This window comes from Anthonomus grandis, chromosome 2, assembly GCF_022605725.1.
Source record: "Anthonomus grandis grandis chromosome 2, icAntGran1.3, whole genome shotgun sequence".
Lineage (NCBI taxonomy): Eukaryota > Metazoa > Arthropoda > Insecta > Coleoptera > Curculionidae > Anthonomus > Anthonomus grandis.
In genome coordinates, this window is record NC_065547.1 from 15728383 (window position 1) to 15748893 (window position 20511).

Sequence of the window (20511 nt, forward strand, 5' to 3'; positions counted from 1 at the left end):
CGAAAATGAAATGCCGGTTTTTTTGGGTTAAATTATGACGAAAAGTTCCTATAAACATATGTCCGAAAGTGCTTCGTTTCCGAGATACAGGGTGTTCAAATTTTCTTAAAAAATCGATTTTTTATTAATATCTAAGAAATGCCTTTGCTGTTTGCAATGTCATTCACACCATTTCTGGATATCTTAATGATGTATCTTTTTGACATATGACAGTTGATTTGTTATTCCAGGGACGTGCCCACGGGGTAAGCGGGTTAGGTTTTTTGTACAAAAAATAGCACCTAGTAGATTTTTTGAACCTCCTGTACATTTTTTGGATGACGCAACTAAAGATGGAATTGTTTCAACTCTTGGGTGTTTTTCGTATCTCCCTCCGTTTTCGATAAAAAAATTAGTTTAATGCAAACGTTTGAAAAAACTTGAATAAACATAATAAAATGCCTACTTATCGATTTACAGGGTGAAGAATAGTAAATACGGTAATTTGGAATTTTGACATGACATTAACTGTACTACCTGTTGAAAAATAGTTTTAATTAAACTTAGGTACATTAATTAAATTCTTAGAATAAACATTAGTAAATTGATGAAGGTAATGAAAAGCTATGGACTAAGAAACGTACGCTATAAGAGTTGTTCAAAATGAGTTCCTCCAACTGCAATGCATGCGTCTGTCCTGCGACGCATTGACTGGCGAACACGTTCAAAGATCCCTGGCGTGTTTCGAATAATATCGCAATTTGCAATAATACGATTTCTTAATTCTTCAACATTTTCGATGGGGGTGGTATAAACTAATTGCTTGAGGTGGCCCCAGAGGAAAAAATCTTTTGGATTTAGATCGGGAGATCGCGCAGGCCAGGGTTGTATACCTCCACGACCTATCCAACGATTGGGATATACTCTATCTAAATACTGTCGAGCAATTAAGCTGAAATGCGCCGGAGCGCCATCATGCATGAAAAACATTTGGTACCTTAAGTCAAGCGGGACGTTTTCTAATAGTGTTGGCAACTCCTCTTGAAGAAAACGCCGATACACTTCTCCACTTAACCTTTGTTGCAAAAAGAAAGGACCAATTAAGTGGTCTTCAATGATTCCAACCCAAACATTCAGTGAAAATTGGTGTTGATGGCGACTTTCACTTATTCCATGTGGATTTTCATCTGCCCAAATGTGATTATTATGGAAATTCATTATCGAATTCCTGGAGAAATTAGCTTCGTCCGTGAAAAGTATTTTTGATAAAAAAGGAGGATTTTCTACAATGTTTTGTTGTAACCATCGACAGAAAGCCACTCTATGAGGATAGTCGTCTGGCAAAAGTGCTTGTACCCGCTGGATGTGATACGGGTACAAAAGCTGATTTTTCAGTATTCTAAACACTGTTGGCTGACTAATGTTTAAAGTGGCAGCAATCTGTCTTGTACTCGTTGAAGGATTATCCTCGATTTCGTGGAGCACTGCTTCTTCAGCTTCTGCGGTTGCAACTGTGCGGGGTCGTCCATTGTCGACTGTAAGTTTTTTAAAACTTCCACTTTCTCTGAGACGTTGATGGAGGCGAGTAAACATTTGACTATGAGGAAGTACTCGGTTAGGGTATTTGTCCGCGTAAATACGCCTCGCTGCTTGTGAATTACCATTAGCAAGACCATACACAAAGTGCATATCGCACATTTCACTATAAGTGTACTCCATTTTAGACAAAAATGAGGAAATTTTCTACTTGACAGGAAAAAAACAACACCTTATCACTGAGCCACACCTAGTAATGTTAAATGAACTGGTATTTTATTTATTGCATTTTCAAAGCAACGAAAAGAATGCGACAAAAACTAAAACGATAATAGTATTTACTAAATTTTGTTTAATACGTATTTACAATTTCAACATTCCGCAGTATTTTTTAGATCAGCAGTTGTTAATGCTGTACTTGATATTCGACACTATGAATAGGTAAGTATTACATTTTAGGAAGAAAATTATTTCTTTGCTTTCGCGTGATTTAAAAGCATTTACTTGTATTTTTACAGAGGGATGCAAAAAAGCAATTCTTAATTTTTTTATCGAAAACGGAGGGAGATACGAAAAACACCCAAGAGTTGAAACAATTCCATCTTTAGTTGCGTCATCCAAAAAATGTACAGGAGGTTCAAAAAATCTACTAGGTGCTATTTTTTGTACAAAAAACCTAACCCGCTTACCCCGTGGGCACGTCCCTGGAATAACAAATCAACTGTCATATGTCAAAAAGATACATCATTAAGATATCCAGAAATGGTGTGAATGACATTGCAAACAGCAAAGGCATTTCTTAGATATTAATAAAAAATCGATTTTTTAAGAAAATTTGAACACCCTGTATCTCGGAAACGAAGCACTTTCGGACATATGTTTATAGGAACTTTTCGTCATAATTTAACCCAAAAAAACCGGCATTTCATTTTCGTGCAATATTAATGAATCACCCTGTATATGCCTTTTAAAAAATTAGCAAATTCGACGGAATTCTTAGTGGAAAAACAACTTCGAAAGCCTGTTACCTCTCTCAAAACCCCATTCAACCATGAAGATAGTTTATAGCAAGGAGAATCCACAAAAGATACCACTGGTCTAATTGGCTGTCCTTCTTTATGAACTTTAGGTAGCCCGTAAAGGAGAGGAGTTTTAGGGTTCATATGATAAAGAGCCTCCTTTCTAATATTAAAAAACTCCAAGATTAATAAAGATCTATCGAGAACACCCTTCATTTTTGTAAAAAATGAAGTTGTGTGAGTCAAAGGTTGAAACTCATCGGTATCGAGAAAATCCACAACCCTATTCACATAATCTGTGCGTTTCATAATGACTAAGCAAGATCCTTTATCGGCCTTAGTGACAATCAAGACATGTTGTTCAATTTTAGTTTTTAAGGATTTTAAGTGCTTACCATTATAATTAAAAGTTTTGTTTTTGTCCAATTTAGAATTTAAGAGAGAAATAATATTTGCTCTAAGGATATTTTTGTTGGTAATATCTGTAGTTTGTAAGATATTTTCAGCCTCGACGGCTAGCGTTTCTCTAATTTTTAAATCAACTTTATGCGAAAAATTAAATTTTAAGTTATGACTTAGAATATTTTCTTCATGGGCTGAAAATGAAACACTTTGAAAAAGCACTTGATAAACACAAAGGATAAAATGGAGCAAACTTTAAAATCTGGGGTGTATTCTTTGAATTGTGGTGAGTGTTCCGTTGTGTATGTTGGTCAGTCTGGTAGAAGAATTTCCACTAGGGTGAAAGAACATATAAGTCTTTTCAACAATTGTAAGGACACCGATATTAAAGAAACAAAGTCAGCCTTTGCAAATCACCTTTTATCGACTGGTCATAACTTTTCGGTGTCGGATGATGTAACTATATTACATGAGTGTGGAAAGGGTAAAAAACTAGATCTCCTCGAAAAGCTGGAGATTACAAGAGCTAAGAGAAGCCCAATATTAAATTGTGTCAATGATATCTTTAATTTCGAACCTAATCTCATTTTAAATAATCTCCAATAAAAAATTTTAATCTTGTCTCATATAACGTAATTACTCGCATGCTACATCATTACCCCGGTTTGGCGACAAGGTATATGCTTCGGACTTTAGATCCAATGGTCTCTGGTTCGATCCCTATGTTTTTTGAAAAACCTTTTTGTATATTTTTTTTTCTTTCATAATTGTATTTGTTTTCATTCTTTATAAAATAATATGTAAAGAATTTACTGGATGTGATATTTGGCGTTTTAAAATTCATATTTTAGTCAATAACGATACACGATGGTATAAACTTATTTTATTTTATTTTTATGTTAGTGTGAGTCAGTGTCCAGTTTTTTGTATTTAGATAGGTATGTCTTTTCTGTTAATTAGCGTTCTGCTCCGTATTATTTAATTTTGTTAATTTTACTTAGGTCTGATGATGCCCTAATGCGGCGAAACGCGTAACTTTTAAATAGACGCTTGATTATGAAACTTGGACTTTGAGTTTACTTTCTCCTCCCCTTTGTTCTTAATAGCTACTGTTAGACAGGAATATTGGATAATAGCAGGAATGTCTGTTGCTAAAGGGATAGTTAAAAACTCTATGAAATGTTTTAGATTTAAGCCAAAAAATATTACTTCAATTATGGCAGACCTCCCAGAGCATCGTGTTAATGTTTATCCACCATTTTTTATCACAGGCTTAGACTATGCAGGCCCTTTTATTTTAAAAGACAGAAAGGGTAGGGGCTGCAAAACATATAAGGCTTATATTTGTCTATTTATATGTTTTTGTACAAAATCTGTTCATTTAGAATTAGTAAGTTCGTTAACAACTGAAGCTTTTGTGGCAGCACTTCGCAGGTTTTGTTCAAGACGTGGTAAACCACAACATATTTATTATTCCGATAATGGGTCGAATTTTGTGAATGCACAAAAATAATTAAAACAGTTATACGATTATCTATTGAATTCTAAGGATGAGATTGTGAGTTCATTAGCATCTCATGGGATTACATGGCACTTTATTCCCCCAAACACTCCTAACTTTGGTGGTTAATGGGAAAGCAACATAAAGGGCGTAAAATTTCATTTAAATAGAGTCATTGGTGAAACACTTTTGACGTATGAAGAATTTTCTACATTTCTTGTGCAGGTTGAATCCACGTTAAATTCACGTCTTCTCTATGCCATTTCTTCAGATCCCAATGATATTAATCCTTTAACCGCCTCACATTTTTTAATTGGAAGAGAATTAAATACCGTTCCTGACCCACTATTTGGAGAAGATGTCAAAATAAACCAGCTTTCCAGATATCAGTTAATCCAACAATTGCTACATGGTTTTTGGAAACACTGGTCTAAGATGTACTTAAATCATCTGCAGCAGCGTAAAAAATGGCACAAGTCAGACCATGATATCAAAATTGGATACCTTGTGCTGATTAAAAATGACAATTTGCCCCCCTGTAAGTGGAATTTAGGAAGAGTCACGGATACCCATCCAGGAGAGGACAAGGTGATACGAGTCGTTTTGATAAAGACTTCCTCTGGTATTTTAAAACGGGGTGTTTCGAAAATTTGTCCCTTACCAGTTGCAGAGAGGTGTTTCTAGGAGTTAGTATGTGCGGATATTCCCGATAGTGACTGTTGTTCATTGACAATTTTGACGTTATTTTGTTTTGAACTTTGAACGATTATGATCGTCCAAAGCGGGGAGTATGAAGAATTATTAGTTTTTGGTTTATTGACATTTGCTGTTATGCAAAACTGGCGGCATCAGATTCGAGCTTTAAGTCATAAATTAAGTCTAATAGACTCAAATAATAAAGCCGACAATGCTGCCGTTGTCCCTGCGTTTGGCTCAACCATTATTTTGTGCTTAGTATGACCTTTTGATTTTCTATGCGATTATTTTGTTATAGTTTTAGTCTTAATATAGCTTTTGAGCTTCACTGTCATGACGTGTTAATTTAATATAATTAGCCAGTCAAGTATACCTATTGGTATTTTTACTAATTATTAAACAGTCCATTCTATCGATTAACCCCCCAACAGGTAACAGTTTAAGGTAGCGGTGTAAAAATATTGACTTTCCTATATTCTTTAAGTAATTTAAAACAACTTTTATTAATGATAATAATAATAATAACTTTTATTAATGTATAGCCTTTCTTTAATAATAAGCCTTCCAAATGAAAACGCGTTTTGCGAGTGCCCGGAGGCCTCTTAAGAATATGGGCTTTTAAACATGTAAACTGAGAACAAATTTATTAATATTTCAGCTAAAACTACCGCCTCGAAAATAAATCCAATCCCAACTTTCCAATTAAACAGACGCATGGTAATTACTTCCTACCTACCCCAAAAACCTCTAATAACTCACACAGAGAAATTACCCCCAAGACATGTCGTTCTTAATATCTTTCCCCAACTAACAGAGGGGTGACGTACACTATTCACAAGCCACATTAATACTAAAACGTGAGGTAATTCGTCAACTCAGACACGTTCTGCATTATCCAGATAGTAATTAAAACAAATTAACTCACCTGCGGAGCAGAGGGGTGTCTTCTTCGGTGAAAAAAGTGACTGCTTGACCTCGTCTCCCCGCACGTCCAGCCCGTCCTATCCTATGAACATAAGAGATCGCCGAGGGTGGAAAGTCATAGTTAATAACTAAATTAATCCCTTTAAAATCGATCCCTCTGGCCATCAGCTCGGTACAGATTAGCACCCAGATTTTACCCTCTCGGAAGCATTTCACTACGTTGTCCCGCTGAAAAAAAAACATTTCATTTTCCACAAGAAAAGAATTATCATTTCGAGCCGACGAAAGGTTAAGAGGGCAAATTGGATCATTATTTTCCGGTGCTCCCTTGGTGAAAAGTGAAGGGTCGGTTTCGGGGTTTAAGCAAAACAAATCGTCCACGTGATGAAAATGGACCCCCTCCTTGCATGCTGGATTTAAGGCCTCTTCGGTATTCAGCTTAACCGTATTTTGAAGGGTGCAAATTTAGGTTGTTTTTAAAGGGAGCATCGTGTTCGTTTGAGGTATGCGTGCTTTATAGATAGGAGTCATTTTTCAGGTTAAATATTTGATGGTTTTAAATGTAAAAGTAGGATTTAGAAAATTGTATACGAAACTAATAAAAAAATATTTTGTCTCGATGTCAATGTTGGCTATGATGAGACTTTAGTAGGAAAATAGTTTTTTTAATCAAAGTAAGTAAACTTGCTATTTTTTTTAATTAATAATAATAACAATAATAATGACGACTTTCGCCTCTACTGGGACAGAACTGTTTTGACCGTTATAGACCAGATATAATCTTAATAATCAAAGCCCAAAAGAAAACCTTTCTAATTAACATAGTAGTGCCAAATACCAATCATGTCCTAGAAACGACACACACTAAGCTTGCTAAATGCGCAGATCTAGCTCACGAGATAAAACAACAATGGAGGCAAGATAATGTACATATACTCCCTCTAGTTATTTCATCCACTGGAATTGTCCCTTTAACAGTGTCCAAAAACCTTAACGCATTGGGTCTTTCCTTCTGGACGATTGTCACTATTCAGAAATCTGTTATACTGAATACATGCAACATTGTTCAAAAGTTCCTAAATCTACCATAGCAAAATTCATCTTGCCTTTAGTCCGATGAAATTGACAACACCGCTATCAGCGAGCTGAAACAGAATAATAATAATATAAGTAAAAGCCAATAATCGTCACCCGCGGAGTGCCGTAGAACGAACTACGCTACCTCGACATAAGGGAGGAAGAGGAATGACCCACATAGAGAAGCAGCTAACTCAGCAAATTAGTAATTTGCGTTCCTTTTTCTTGAGAAAGGCTGAAACATCACACATTATGCATCGTGCCGTATGTGAAGCAGACGACTCAACACCACTTAAACTACAGGAGCTTGAGCTGCCCATACACCATTGCACCGAGCAAAAATAATGCAAGCTTGCATAGGAAAACCACTACATGGAAGGCAAATTCACGAGGTTCAACAAGAGTATGTCGACATAGCGGCGTCGAACTACTTGTTGACTTCGGGACAGCTTTTCCCGGAAACTGATTGGCTTTTTGTGGCTCTTCAGGATCAAGTAATACCAACAAGAAATTATTTAAAGTTTGTAGTAGGTGACCCGACGGTACAAAGTGACTGATGTAGGTATGGATGTGAGAAAACGGAGTTTATTCAGTCACCGGTGGATGTCAAAACTTTTGCACCTACAAAATATAAAGAACGACATGGTCTAGTTGCAAAGATACTGCATCAAGAGCTCGCAGAAAAACTAAACCTCTTATCGGCAGCCAAGGTACAATATTATACCTATAAGCCGGAACCAGTTCTTGAAAATGACCAACACAAATTGTATTGGTATCGCACTCTACTTACAGACAAACGAGTAAGTAGCAATAGGCCTGACATATTCCTAATCGATAAAATTTCTAGGAAGACAACCCTTATTGATGTAGCTATTCCCAATAATAACAACCTAAGAGCAAAACATAATGAAAATATTGTTAAGTACAGCGATCTAGAACACCAGACACGAAGACAATGGGAAATGAGAGAAGTGTGGACAGTTCAAATTATTGTGTCGACAACAGGAGTAATACCAAAGAGCCTGAAAGAAAACATGAAAATACTCATCCTTAAGAAAAACATCTATAAGCTGATGCAGAAGTCGACGCTATTATCCACATCTCGAATCGTCAGAAAGTTCACTGGAAACGCAGATATCATCAACTAGTTTAAAAAACATATCATGTACTTTTAGTCTAAGTTTATTATTTGTAAATCAAGTTAAAAAACAGAGTCCGATAACATGGAAAGGACTCCACCAGAGCTTCATCCTTCTGATATCTGGGATAAGTAAATGATCCCCTCTTCCCCTTTATATTATTATTATTATTATTAATAATAATAATAATAATAATAATAATATTAATAATAATAATAATAATAATAATAATAAGATAAGCGACTAAGGAGAACCACGCTGAATGACGTTGCTATACCTAATAACAATAACCTCCAAGAAAAATACAACAAAAAGATCATCAAATATCGAGATCTTGAAGGGCAAATCAGACGGCAATGGGAGATGGAGCATGTTCAAACAATTCCGATAATAATGAGTATCTGAATAATGAGACTGGATATCAAAAACCCTTGTAGAGAACCTCAAACAACTGGGACTAAGTGAGCACCACTACAAAAACATGCAAAAAGCGGTGCTACTGGGGACAGCACGGGTCGTCAGAAAGTTCATGGGTACAGAAGACCGAACACCATCCAGGGCCCGACAACCTGGAAAGGGTCCCCTCAGAGCTTAGTCCTTTTGATATCTTAGCTGTCTGAGATAAGTGAATGTTCCCCGTAAAACGGGAGTGTGATTGCCGCAAGGCAAAAAAAAAAAAAATAATAATAATAATAATAATAATAATAATAATAATAATAATAATAATAATAATAATAATAATAATAATAAGGGTTCCAGAGGGGTAATGAAGCGACTCTTATAGCCTCTCCTACCCAATTCCTAATCGCACCTCCAAGCTGGTGGGCCCTGGAAACTTTCCCAGAGCCTGAGCCCGGGTAACCCATCCCGGTGGATGGCAAAGGGTGAAGCTGACGCGATAGGGAGAACACCGTGTTTCAGGCTAACCCCCTGCTACACGTGAATTATGTTTTCAAGAACGCAGAACACAGCCTCAGACAAGCGCCGTAACAGTCGAGGACGGCGCGGGAACCCTACGCTCGACCAACCCATTGACGACCCCGCTACGAACAATGACCTATACCTGCACTTGTGAGCACCCAAGAACATAACATGTCGCTCAACCTGCTAACCGTGTTTTGGTGACAAATCAGCCACTAACCACCAAAGCAGGAAAACCCCGACAGCGTATGCAGTGGACTGACCAACTGAACACAGATCTCATGCGCTGCTACTACAAAATCACCGAAGGAGAAACGATTTAGGAACAAGACCGTTACTACAACGTGCTTTTGCCGAAATACACCCAGATCTCGCACACTTATCTAAGCAAAGGCTAATCGATCAAAAGCGAGTAATAATAATAATAATGTACGCCTATCAAGGGAGCTGCTAGAAGCACTTAAGAACGAGGCCTCCCATCCTTTTGAGCCTCAAGAAGATCATAATATTCAAGCAGCAATACCAGCCGGAGCCGCGCAACCAGATCCAGATACTCCACCATCACCGGATTGAATAGTACAAAACCAAGACTTCGGTGATAATACTCAGTTGGAGAAGGTAAGGAGTTATTTCATTGGGGCTTTGATATAATTTTCAGGTATAAAGCGACCAAGTATTCTTAAGCAAAAATGCAGCAGGCAACTTGCTATCGCGGTAAACTTATTAAATACGGCAATCCTTCCACAATATCTGGAAGAACATAACAACTTTAATGAGCTGCATACTGCTCTGTATGCAGCAGCTGTAACCGCTATCAGAATGAAGAAATCATCCGAAACCACTTGGATACAAACTACACATGTCCGACCTTGGGAAAGGCGATTAAACAACAAAATAACCATACTTAGAAAAGATATTGGCTAACGCACCGCCTACATTCAAGGACAAAGAAACAGTAAGTTAACCAAGCAAGTCGAGAGTGTTATGCGGCAAAACAAAACCCATGCCACATATAACCCTCCCAATCATAATATAGCAGAAGTTTTAGACGCTCTCAAACAAAAACTAAGCGTTGCTGCACAACGACTTCGAAGATATAAAGAATCTAACCTTGAAAACATCCAATAGGCTGTTTCAGAACAACGAGAAACAGTTTTATCGGAGGCTTAGAAATGTCACCAATAACGACAGCGGTAAACCACCATCTACACGACAAGTCAGGGAGTTTTGGGAGTCAATCTGGTCCGTACCTACAACTCATAATGTCGAAGCACCCTGGATACAAAAAGAGATTGACAGAATGGAAGAACTAAGACCAATGGACGAGCCGATAATATCTTCTGATGTTGAGGCAGATAGTGGTGAATTCCTTCAACTGGAAAGTAGCTGGTAATGACCGAATTCATAACTTTTGGTACAAACGGTTTAAATGCACTCATACACATTTAGATCATCATTTCAACAGATTTTTGCAGGAACCAACCACAATACCAACTTACATTGCGCAAGGACTAACATATTTGCTGCCAAAAGATAACGTTACCGAAAATCCTGTAAAATATAGGCCTATATCACCTGCCTGTCTACAAGCTATAAACTGCTTACAGCATGCATTGCAAAATTAATTTATAAGCACTGCGAAGACCACGGAATTATCGCTCTAGAACAAAAGGGTTGCATTAAGAGGCCTCAAGGATATAAAGAACAGTTACTTATAGACACTGTAATTATGGAACAAGCAATAGTGAAGCAGGGAAACTTATACACCGCCTTTATAGATTACCGTAAGGCTTTCGATAATGTTCCACACACCTGGCTGCTTAAGTTCCTTGAGATTTATGAAGTCGCTCCACCGCTTATCAATTTATTAAAACATATGATGGCTTTCTGGACCACACAGTTGAATCTTAACTGCAGAAATGAAACTTTAGCGATTGAGTCTATTAAAATACAACAAGGCCTTTTCCAGGGAGATTTCCTGAGTCCCCTCTGGTTTTGTCTAGCTCGGAATCCCTATGCTTAATCAAATTCAACATGGATTTACCGTTAAAGATAACAGGAAAAAACCTATATAATATTACACATCTAATGTACATGGATGATATCAAAGTCTACGCTGGGACATCAACGCATGTCAACTCATTGCTGCGAACAATTGAAATATTTTCCCACGACATTAAAATGAGCTTTGGTATCGATAAATTCAAAACTCAAACAGCTTTCAAAGGTAAACACAACACCAACAACTTTGAATTACAAGATGGTAGTCTCATTCGGGCTATGGAAGAAGGGGAAACTTATAAGTACTTGGACGTACATCATTCAGCCCATACAGGGCACAAGAAAATGAAGCAGAACCTCCAAAAGGAATATATCAATCGTCTTAAGCAAATTTTAAAAACTAAACTGAATGGTAAGAACATGATTAAAGCGGTTAATACCTACGCTATCCCTGTCTTAACGTATTCTTTTGGAGTGATTAGGTGGACAAAGACTAATATAGAGGAGATTGAGAGGAAGACCAGAACAACCCTCACGACGTTTCGAGCACACCACCCTCAGTCAGCCATCGAAAGACTTACTCTTCCCAGATCCAAGGGTGGCAGAGGACTAACTGATATTTCTTTTCTCTTCAAAAAACAAGTAGCAGATCTTCAGAAATACTTCCTCACTATGAGGGAATCCTCTTCTCTTCATAGAGCAGTGGTGTTAGCGGATAACGGATACACACCCTTGAATCTCCGTGCAGGTATAGCAGAACACATTGCTGTAACAAGATCAAAGCACACAGCCATTAAAGTTAATACATGGAAGCAGAAGGCAATACACGGAAAGAATCCTCACGAACTTAATGCCGAACATGTCGATTATGAAACGTCGAACTACTGGTTGACTCGTGGAGATCTATTTCCTGAAACTGAAGGCTTTATGATGGCTATACAAGACCAAGTGATTGCGACAAGAAATTTCCTTAAGTACTTTACTAAAGATGAGAAAGTAATCGACGATCGATGTAGAAAATTCCTGCACGTACCGGAGACAATTCAACATATAACATCAGGATGCACATCTCTATCAGCTGCCGAATATCTGCACCGACATAACTGTGTGGCAAAAATTATTCATCAAGAACTGGCAAAACTTTATCATCTAATTGGCCAAACTTGCCCCTATTACCAGTACAAACCAGAAACTGTACTTGGAAATGAGGACTTTCGCCTCTACTGGGACAGAACTGTTTTGACCGATAGGACGCTGACTTCAAACAGACCAGATATAATGTTAATAAACAAAGCCCAAAAGAAAATCTTTCTAATTGACATAGCAGTGCTAAATACCTATAATATCCTAGAAATGACACACTTGCTAAATACGCAGATCTAGCTCACGAGATAAACCAACAATGGTGTCACCGATTATAGGAACATAGGAAATCCCACGTAAATTTTAAGGGGGTCAATTATTGGCATCCCTGTACATTTTACAGAAAAAATGTAAGATAACTTTTTGAAGAGACCAATCTGGCAAATCCTCGTGCAAAGTTTGAAAAATTTTAATAAGCGAATCTTAAATTATTCAATTAAATGTAATTACAAAATTACCAAATTTAATTTTAATTAAATTAGTCCAGATATTTTCTCTAACATGACCAAAATCTCTAAACTTTCTTCAATTTTGCTTATTATCGCACGTGTAATAGGCCTCTCCGTGTACTTATTGTTAAACAGATCGCAAACTTTGGCCTGTGTTCGAGTCTTGTCGCCATATCTTACCATCATCAAAATTTCAATTCTTTGTTTTTCAGTTAAACGCGCCATACTTTTAAACTTTGCAACTGCACTTGACACTTACGTACATACTGTTTCCATGCGGTTAAATGGTGACAAGGTGTCAACAATCAAATATACCTGTTAAAAAACTATTAAAAAAATATGTTTGAATATGCTCAAATGACCCAAACAGTTGCAAATTTATTAATAATGTTAGCATTAGATATAAGACATGGTATACAAAATACACTTAAAATTCTATGCAGAAATCAAAAATGTATACATTAATTCATCATCAAAAAAATCGACGTCTCTGAGCGTTTTTTTTTTTCGAAAACATCCCTGAATTTTAAATGAATTTGTTCCAACTTGTGCGTCTTCACTGTATAACAATTGACGCAAATTTAAAAAGTACGGTTTTCCTGACAGCTTCGGCCCGAGGGAAGCTCTTTTTAGTATCCCGGTGTTGGTTTAAAGGTGCAGGAATGTCTCTGTTCGTGTTTATTCCTGTTTTATAGACTACGAAAAAGCGAAAACATAAAAAACTTATGAAAATCCTTAAAGCCTAGACGACAGAAACCTCCAAATAAATGCAAATTTTCACTAGAACCAAACTGTACAAATTAGGGCAGATCAACAGCTGTAAGGCGAAGTTCGAATCGAAGGTTGCATTCTTTCTCCATTACTTTTTATTATTTACTCAAACAAGATATTAGTAAACATATATATATGAGTAAACATAAGTAACCTTAGATTCGGCGCACACGGGCGACAAATTTGACGGACTGCAAATTTGTCGTCAGAACGTCCGTAAAAAACATTGTTTGAAATGGAACAGCTCACACGAACGGCAAACTGCAAATTTGTCGACCGTTGCCGTCGGTTGTCGCCGAGGTATCTATATTCCGATTTTGACGATAAATTGCAAGCAGAAAACGAAACCAAACGTGAGTATTACTTTATTATATTTTATAATCATATTTTATTACATTGCCATGCTAAACGACCACTTTCACTTATGAAATAAATCTTTAATTTTTCTCTGTATATTCCTGCAGATTTGTTCATAAAATTTGCCTCATTAATCCTGGAACAGTTAGTGAATCTTCAAAGACATATCCATCTCTATTACGTACAAAATTGTGAAGTAAGCAACAAGCTTTGACTATATCAATAGCAGATTCCATAGCAACGTCTAAAGGTCTATGAAATATTCGCCATTTATTTGCAAATATACCAAATGTGCACTCGACATACGTCCTTGCTCGACACAGTCGGTAGTTAAATATTCGTTTTTCTTTTGATGGAAGTTTAAATGTTTAGATAATGGGAAAGCGTCATCTCCAACAAATGCAAAAGGCATGGGAATGTCAATTCCATTAATAATTGATGGTTTTGGAAGATTAAGTGTGCCGTTTTCTAATTTATTCCATAGAGAGCAATTTTGGATAAATAGTTGAATCGACATCTTTCCCATATGCTCCTACAACGTAGATGAAGTTATAATTGGCATCAGCTACTGCCATCAAATTTACTGAATAGTGATTTTTATAGTTGCAGTACAAAGATGGGCTTTGGATTGCTTTAATAAGCCTAATGTGCTTCCCGTCGACTGCTCCTATACGAGGGTGGTCCCAGAAGTACCCGAGCCAAGAAAGAAAACACGAAAGTTTTGGAAAAAAATGTATTTATTTTTCATCATAATCTCCTTTCAGCTCTATTTACTTTTCCCAGCGATGTTTTATAAGTTCGATGCCCTTTTTATTAGGTTAGGTTAGTAAGAACTGTCTTGCGCCTCGAAATAGCCATTAACTGCAGACATCACTTCTTCATCGTTGGAAAACCACTGAGCCAGTTTTTTAAGTTTGGAAACAGAAAATAATCTGAGGGGGCTAAATCTGGCGAATAGGGTGCATGAGGTAGCAATTCAAACTTTAACTCGTTAATTTTAGCCATTGCAATAACGGATTTGTGAGCTGGTGCATTGTCTTGATGAAACAACACTTTCTTCTTAACCAAATGCGGCCGTTTTTGCTTGATTTCTTCGCTCAAACGTTGCAATAAGTTCGCATAATACTCGCCGTTGATAGTTTTACCTTTTCAGGATAGTCAATGAAAATTATCCCTCGCGCATCCCAAAAAACCGACGCCATGATCTTGCCTGCAGATGAAACGGTTTTCGCCTTCTTTGGAGCCGGTTCTCCCTTTTGAGTCCATTGTTTTGATTGTTCTTTTGTCTCAGGTGTGAAGTGATTGACCCATGTTTCATCCATGGTTATGAAACGACGCAAAAATTGACACAAATCAAACACTCAATTGAAACATCTTCACGACATTGTTTTTGCTCGAGTGTGTGAAATAAGACGTCCCTTGTTGCTGCTGTCAATCACATTTTATTAATACCCAATTATATTACATATATTGTTTAATTCACTTCCTAATTAATTATTCAGCAAAATACATAATGTCATTGGACTGGTATATTATAATACATGGAATAATACCTAATGCTTACTAAACTATTTAAGGTTAATGTACCCATGGTAACAATACAACATATTATTTAGATTGCACCATTTCCTATAACTAGAATATAATATAATTTGCTTATAAAATATTTTGAAGGTTATTGATCCTTTACACCTCCCTTTCCTAGAGAATGACCTTCACTATGGCCACTTGTGAAGGGCATTATCTAAAGACAAAAGTGTATACCTGTACTCTATATAAACAAAATAAAATTTAAAAAAAATATATAAAATTGCTTACCCTAATAGCTACCTAGATACCAGTTTATATTTTACAATATTATATTATTTAAAATAATTAATGCTACACACGTTAATAATAATTATTATTATTTAACTATACTGCCTTTCAAAATTATTTTAAAGCTTTTCGCATTTGAACTATTTCCGCACACAAATCACTTTTGTAGAAAAATGCCAAAATACACTGTGTTTGCTTTTATACTTGTTTCACTGTTTTTACCACTGCTTATGCTCAATAACTTAAATCTAATCTTAAAATTATTACAATGAAATTATGTTTTACATTTGGTTTACATATTTCTTAAGCCTATTTTTATGAATTACAGACTCTTTGCCTTTATTATCCTTTATAACACAATTTGGATCTTGTACAGCTATGATGGTCGAAGGGCCATCATACCAAGGATCTAGTTTATGACGATCTTCATTCGTGATTAGTACTAAATCTACTGGTTTAAGTAACAATTGAGTTGAATTCAGGTTCAACATATGCCTTACGATTACATTTTGCTTTGTCAAGAAATTCCCTAGCTTTCTTATGAGCCGCTTGTAATCTGAAACGTATTTCTTTATCATACGCATCTAAATTATATAATGGATCTACCTGACCATTGAGAAATCCTGGAAGGTCCGCTTGTTTAGCAAAAATTAATTCATATGGGGTATAATTATGATATGCGCTTGGTGTTGTATTATAGCAGAATGCAAAATATTTAGTCCATATATCCCGATCTAAACGCGTTTCGTTTACATACATTCGCATAAACTCATTAAGAACCCGGTGATTACGTTCGCAACCACCTATTGTTTGACTATGATAAGGAGTAGACGTTTTATGGGTAATTTTTATTAAATTTGTAAGGTTTTTAAAAAGTTCATTCTTATATTCAGTTCCCACGTCCGTTCTGACTTCTTTCATGGAACCGTATATAAGGATAAAATTCTCAAAAATAGCCTTAGCCACTGTTGACGCTTCTTTATTGGGGATTGGAATCATCACGACATATTTTGTTAGTTCACACTGGATCGTAACAGCATAAGAATTACCCTGATTTGATTTTTGAAAAGGACCAATTGTGTCAATGCAAACAATATCGAAAGCTTTTTGGGGTGTAGGTGTCAATGTTAATGGTTCAATGTGTTTATAACCAGGTTTATTAACTTGACACTTATGACATTTCTTAACATAATGAGCGACATCGCGAGACATATTTTTCCAACGATAAAATGATTTTAACTTCTTTAAGACTCTTTTTTGTCCACAATGACCTCCTAGTAAAGGGTCATTATGAAATCTTTCAATAAGTTTAAGCTGTTCTTCTTTATCGTTTATTTCCTTTGGGGGAGAAAATAGTACAATTTTTAATTTTTCTAATATTTCTTGCCCTTTATATTTAAAATTATTTACGGTGCACCTCATAACAATTTTATCACTTATACTTAGTCTCATATTTTTAAAATTGCAGTCATCAGCTATTTTTTCAAGCTTAGATAATAATTGCGCTAACGCAAAATCATCATTAATGACAGGCATATTAACATTAACATTTAGTTTATTTCTGAAATAGACTAACATTTTTACATAATTGCGTTCGAGCTCGAATTTTAATAAGGGCATTTTTAATATATCATAATTATTTAATGTCTCGTAAATTTTAGGTTCTATTATTGAATTTAGGATTTTAGTTGGATTTTCTGCTGCGTTACTAACTAGTTGTTTTGTTCGTGACCTAGTTAAAATAAAAATTTGTGAGCTTGCTTCTGTAATACTCTTTCATTTTCAAAGTCAATTCTTGACAACGCGTCAGCAGCAACATTTTCACTACCCTTAATATATTCTATCTCAAAGTCAAACTCCTCTAAATCTATACGCATTCTGGTGAGTTTAGAAGAAGGATCTTTCATTGAGAACAAATAAACCAAGGGTCGATGATCCGATTTAACTAAAAATTTTTGTCCATATAAATAACAACGAAAATATTTAATTGCCCAATGGATTGCCGTTAATTCCTTTAAGATAGTTGGTTTGTGTGATTCTCCTTTAGTAAACGTACGAGAAGCATATGCAATAGGTAGCTCATTACCATTACTGTTTTGCGAGAGAACTGCTCCACACGCGATATTTGATGCGTCAGTCGTAAGAATAAATTGTTTACTAAAATTGGGATACTGTAAAATCTGCGGTAGTAATTGCAAAATGTTACAAATCGTTTTACTTCGTCACCAGATTTCGGAATAGGATAGTTTTTTATGGTATTATATTTAGATTCATCTGGTAAAATGCCTTTGTCTGTAATTTTATGACCTAGAAAGGTAACTTCTTTTCTAAAAAAATCGCATTTTTGTGGATTTAGTTTCAAGTTAAATTTTCTACATGTTTCAAAAACATTTTTTAAATTTCCTAAATGATGTTGTTCTGAATAACCTATAACGATTAAATCATCTATATAGAGAAATGCTTTCTCCGGTGTGATACCCGAAAATGCAAAGGACATCATTCGTTGAAAACTATTAGGGCTGACTGATAACCCAAAAGGTAATCTTGTAAATCTAAAAGACCCTTTCTCGACACTAAATGAGGTTATATCACGAGAAGATTCGTCAAGAGGTATTTGATGAAAACCTGACATGAGGTCGACTACTGAAAACCACTTAGCCCTACCTAATTGGTCTAAAATATCATCCATTCGACTAATCGGATATTTATCTGCAATAAGCGATTTATTCACTGCTCGAAAATCAATACATAATCTCCAAGTTTTCTGTCCAATTATGGATTTTTTAGGAACTAATAGTACCGGACTATTATAATTTGAAGTTGATGGTTCTATTATGTTATGATCAAGCATTTTTTCGACTTGTCGATTAATTTCATCTGTTGAAACTCGGGGTGTTCTATAGTTTTTAATATACACTGGTTTAGGGTTACTTAATTTTAATTGTTGAGTGTAAAAATTGTTAACAGATAATTTGTCACTTTTTAAAGCAAAAATATCGGAAAATTCTTTATATAAATTTAAAACATCTTGCTTTACAAATTGCGGTATATTATTTTGATTAAGTTCGTTTACTAATTGTATTTCACGATTTTTGGGTTCTATGTCAATCTTATATGCATTAAAATGACTAAGGTCAGTGACTTCTAATTTAGAAAGGTCTATATCTACGCTTTCAGATGTCGTATTAATTATTCTTACAAGGGGATTTTTCCCATTAATAATAGATCGAGCAACAAAAACACCTGGGTGTAACTCTTTATTTAAAACTACTGAATCCTGTGATAGGTTTTTTAGGCTATCGACTTGCCTTATGACTTCGCACCAAGGGGAAATGTGAACTGTATTTTTCTCTGGACCACTAAATATAGGAACTACATATTTAAAGCCCCGAATCTGCATACTTAGGGTCCAATTTGAATAGTCAATAACTGCCTGATATTTAATCGCGTAAAAGTAGTAGCGCGTTTTTTAGTAGCTAAAAAATCACGTCCGAGAATACCATCCCCTGGAATAGGAAAATCGGAATCTACTATATGAAAATTATGATGTAACCCTTGATCTTCGAGCCAAATTACAGTTTCCGTCTCACCCAATGACTTAGTTAACCCGTTTGTTACGCCCTTAATTTCACTGTTATTAGCTATGTTAATAATCTGATTATTATCAACTTTTGTGCGTTTAAAAATGGAAATATCAGCCCCTGTATCGACTAGCAGTACATTTTTAGATTTAGTCATATCTATATCAAGTAATACGAAATTTGAAAGTGTAAGATCTAGATGAAATATATTAGTTAATTTTCCATTTCCCCCAATCGAACCGGTTGGGGCTCGATTGGTTTTCCGGAATTTCTGCGCTAGTGTATCTTATTGAAGATCTATTGTTATTATAATAGTTTTGCTGGCTATTATTAAAATTTTGTCGGTAATTATTGTCATAGTTACAGTTATAGTTACCACGCCCTCTTCGAGAACCCCTGAAATTAAATCTTCCGCGATTATTATTAAAGACTTGTTGATGGTCGCTGTTTCTATATCCATTTTGAACACCTCTACCGCGATAGTTTCGACGATTAGTTTGATGCAAACGAAATACGTTAGATTGGTTAGGGTCAGAGCTAACATTCATAAATTTAGTCAAACAATCATTTATTGTCGTAAAAGTGCCGGCTTGCATAATTAAACGTGTTTTTTCGTTACTTGTATTTTGAGTGAGAGATTTTACCGTAGTTTCTACAGTGTAATTTTGTGCAACTTGTGCTGGAACGCCTTCTGAAATAAAAGATTTTTGCAATTTGTCTGCCAAAGATTCAATTTCGACTGCGTACGAAGTTGCATCCTTGTGATTTTGTTTGTAATTTAAAAGTTTAGCTGTTAATAATCGAGAACTTTCACCCTTAATATTATTTTTAGGTTTATCTATAATTTGGTCAATTGATTGTTCGTTTGTTATTAAGCTACGAGCTTTCCCAGTTAAACGAGTTTTAATGAAAGCTAAAGCATTATTTTCGTGACCTGCTGAATTTGCTTTAAGCAGTTCTAAACAATCTAAAAATGATTGAAAATTTTCAAATGTTCCATCAAATTGAGTGGGAACTAATTTACTTGCAAGATTAAAGAAATCTGTTGCAGTCACCATTGTTAAAATATTAGTCTCAGTTTCCTCGTCGTCGTCGCTTCCGTCTTCACTGTCTAAGACGTTAATATCTATTTTTGAAAAAATTGACTGTGGTATTATAATCCTCAGTTTTAATGCTAGAAAAGATTTTATTATTTTA

At 35.7% G+C, this 20511-nt stretch overlaps 1 protein-coding gene across 2 annotated transcripts in view; it reads right to left on the minus strand.

Annotated features, from left to right (window-relative positions):
- The window catches only part of LOC126747929 (probable ATP-dependent RNA helicase DDX52), a 349907-nt gene that overhangs the window by 170585 nt on the left and 158811 nt on the right, over nucleotides 1-20511 (minus strand). For both annotated transcript variants that reach the window (XM_050456916.1, XM_050456911.1), the window contains exon 8: nucleotides 6059-6285. In XM_050456916.1, the coding sequence (XP_050312873.1) occupies nucleotides 6059-6285 (227 nt within the window). The remainder of the gene's footprint in view (nucleotides 1-6058; nucleotides 6286-20511) is intronic.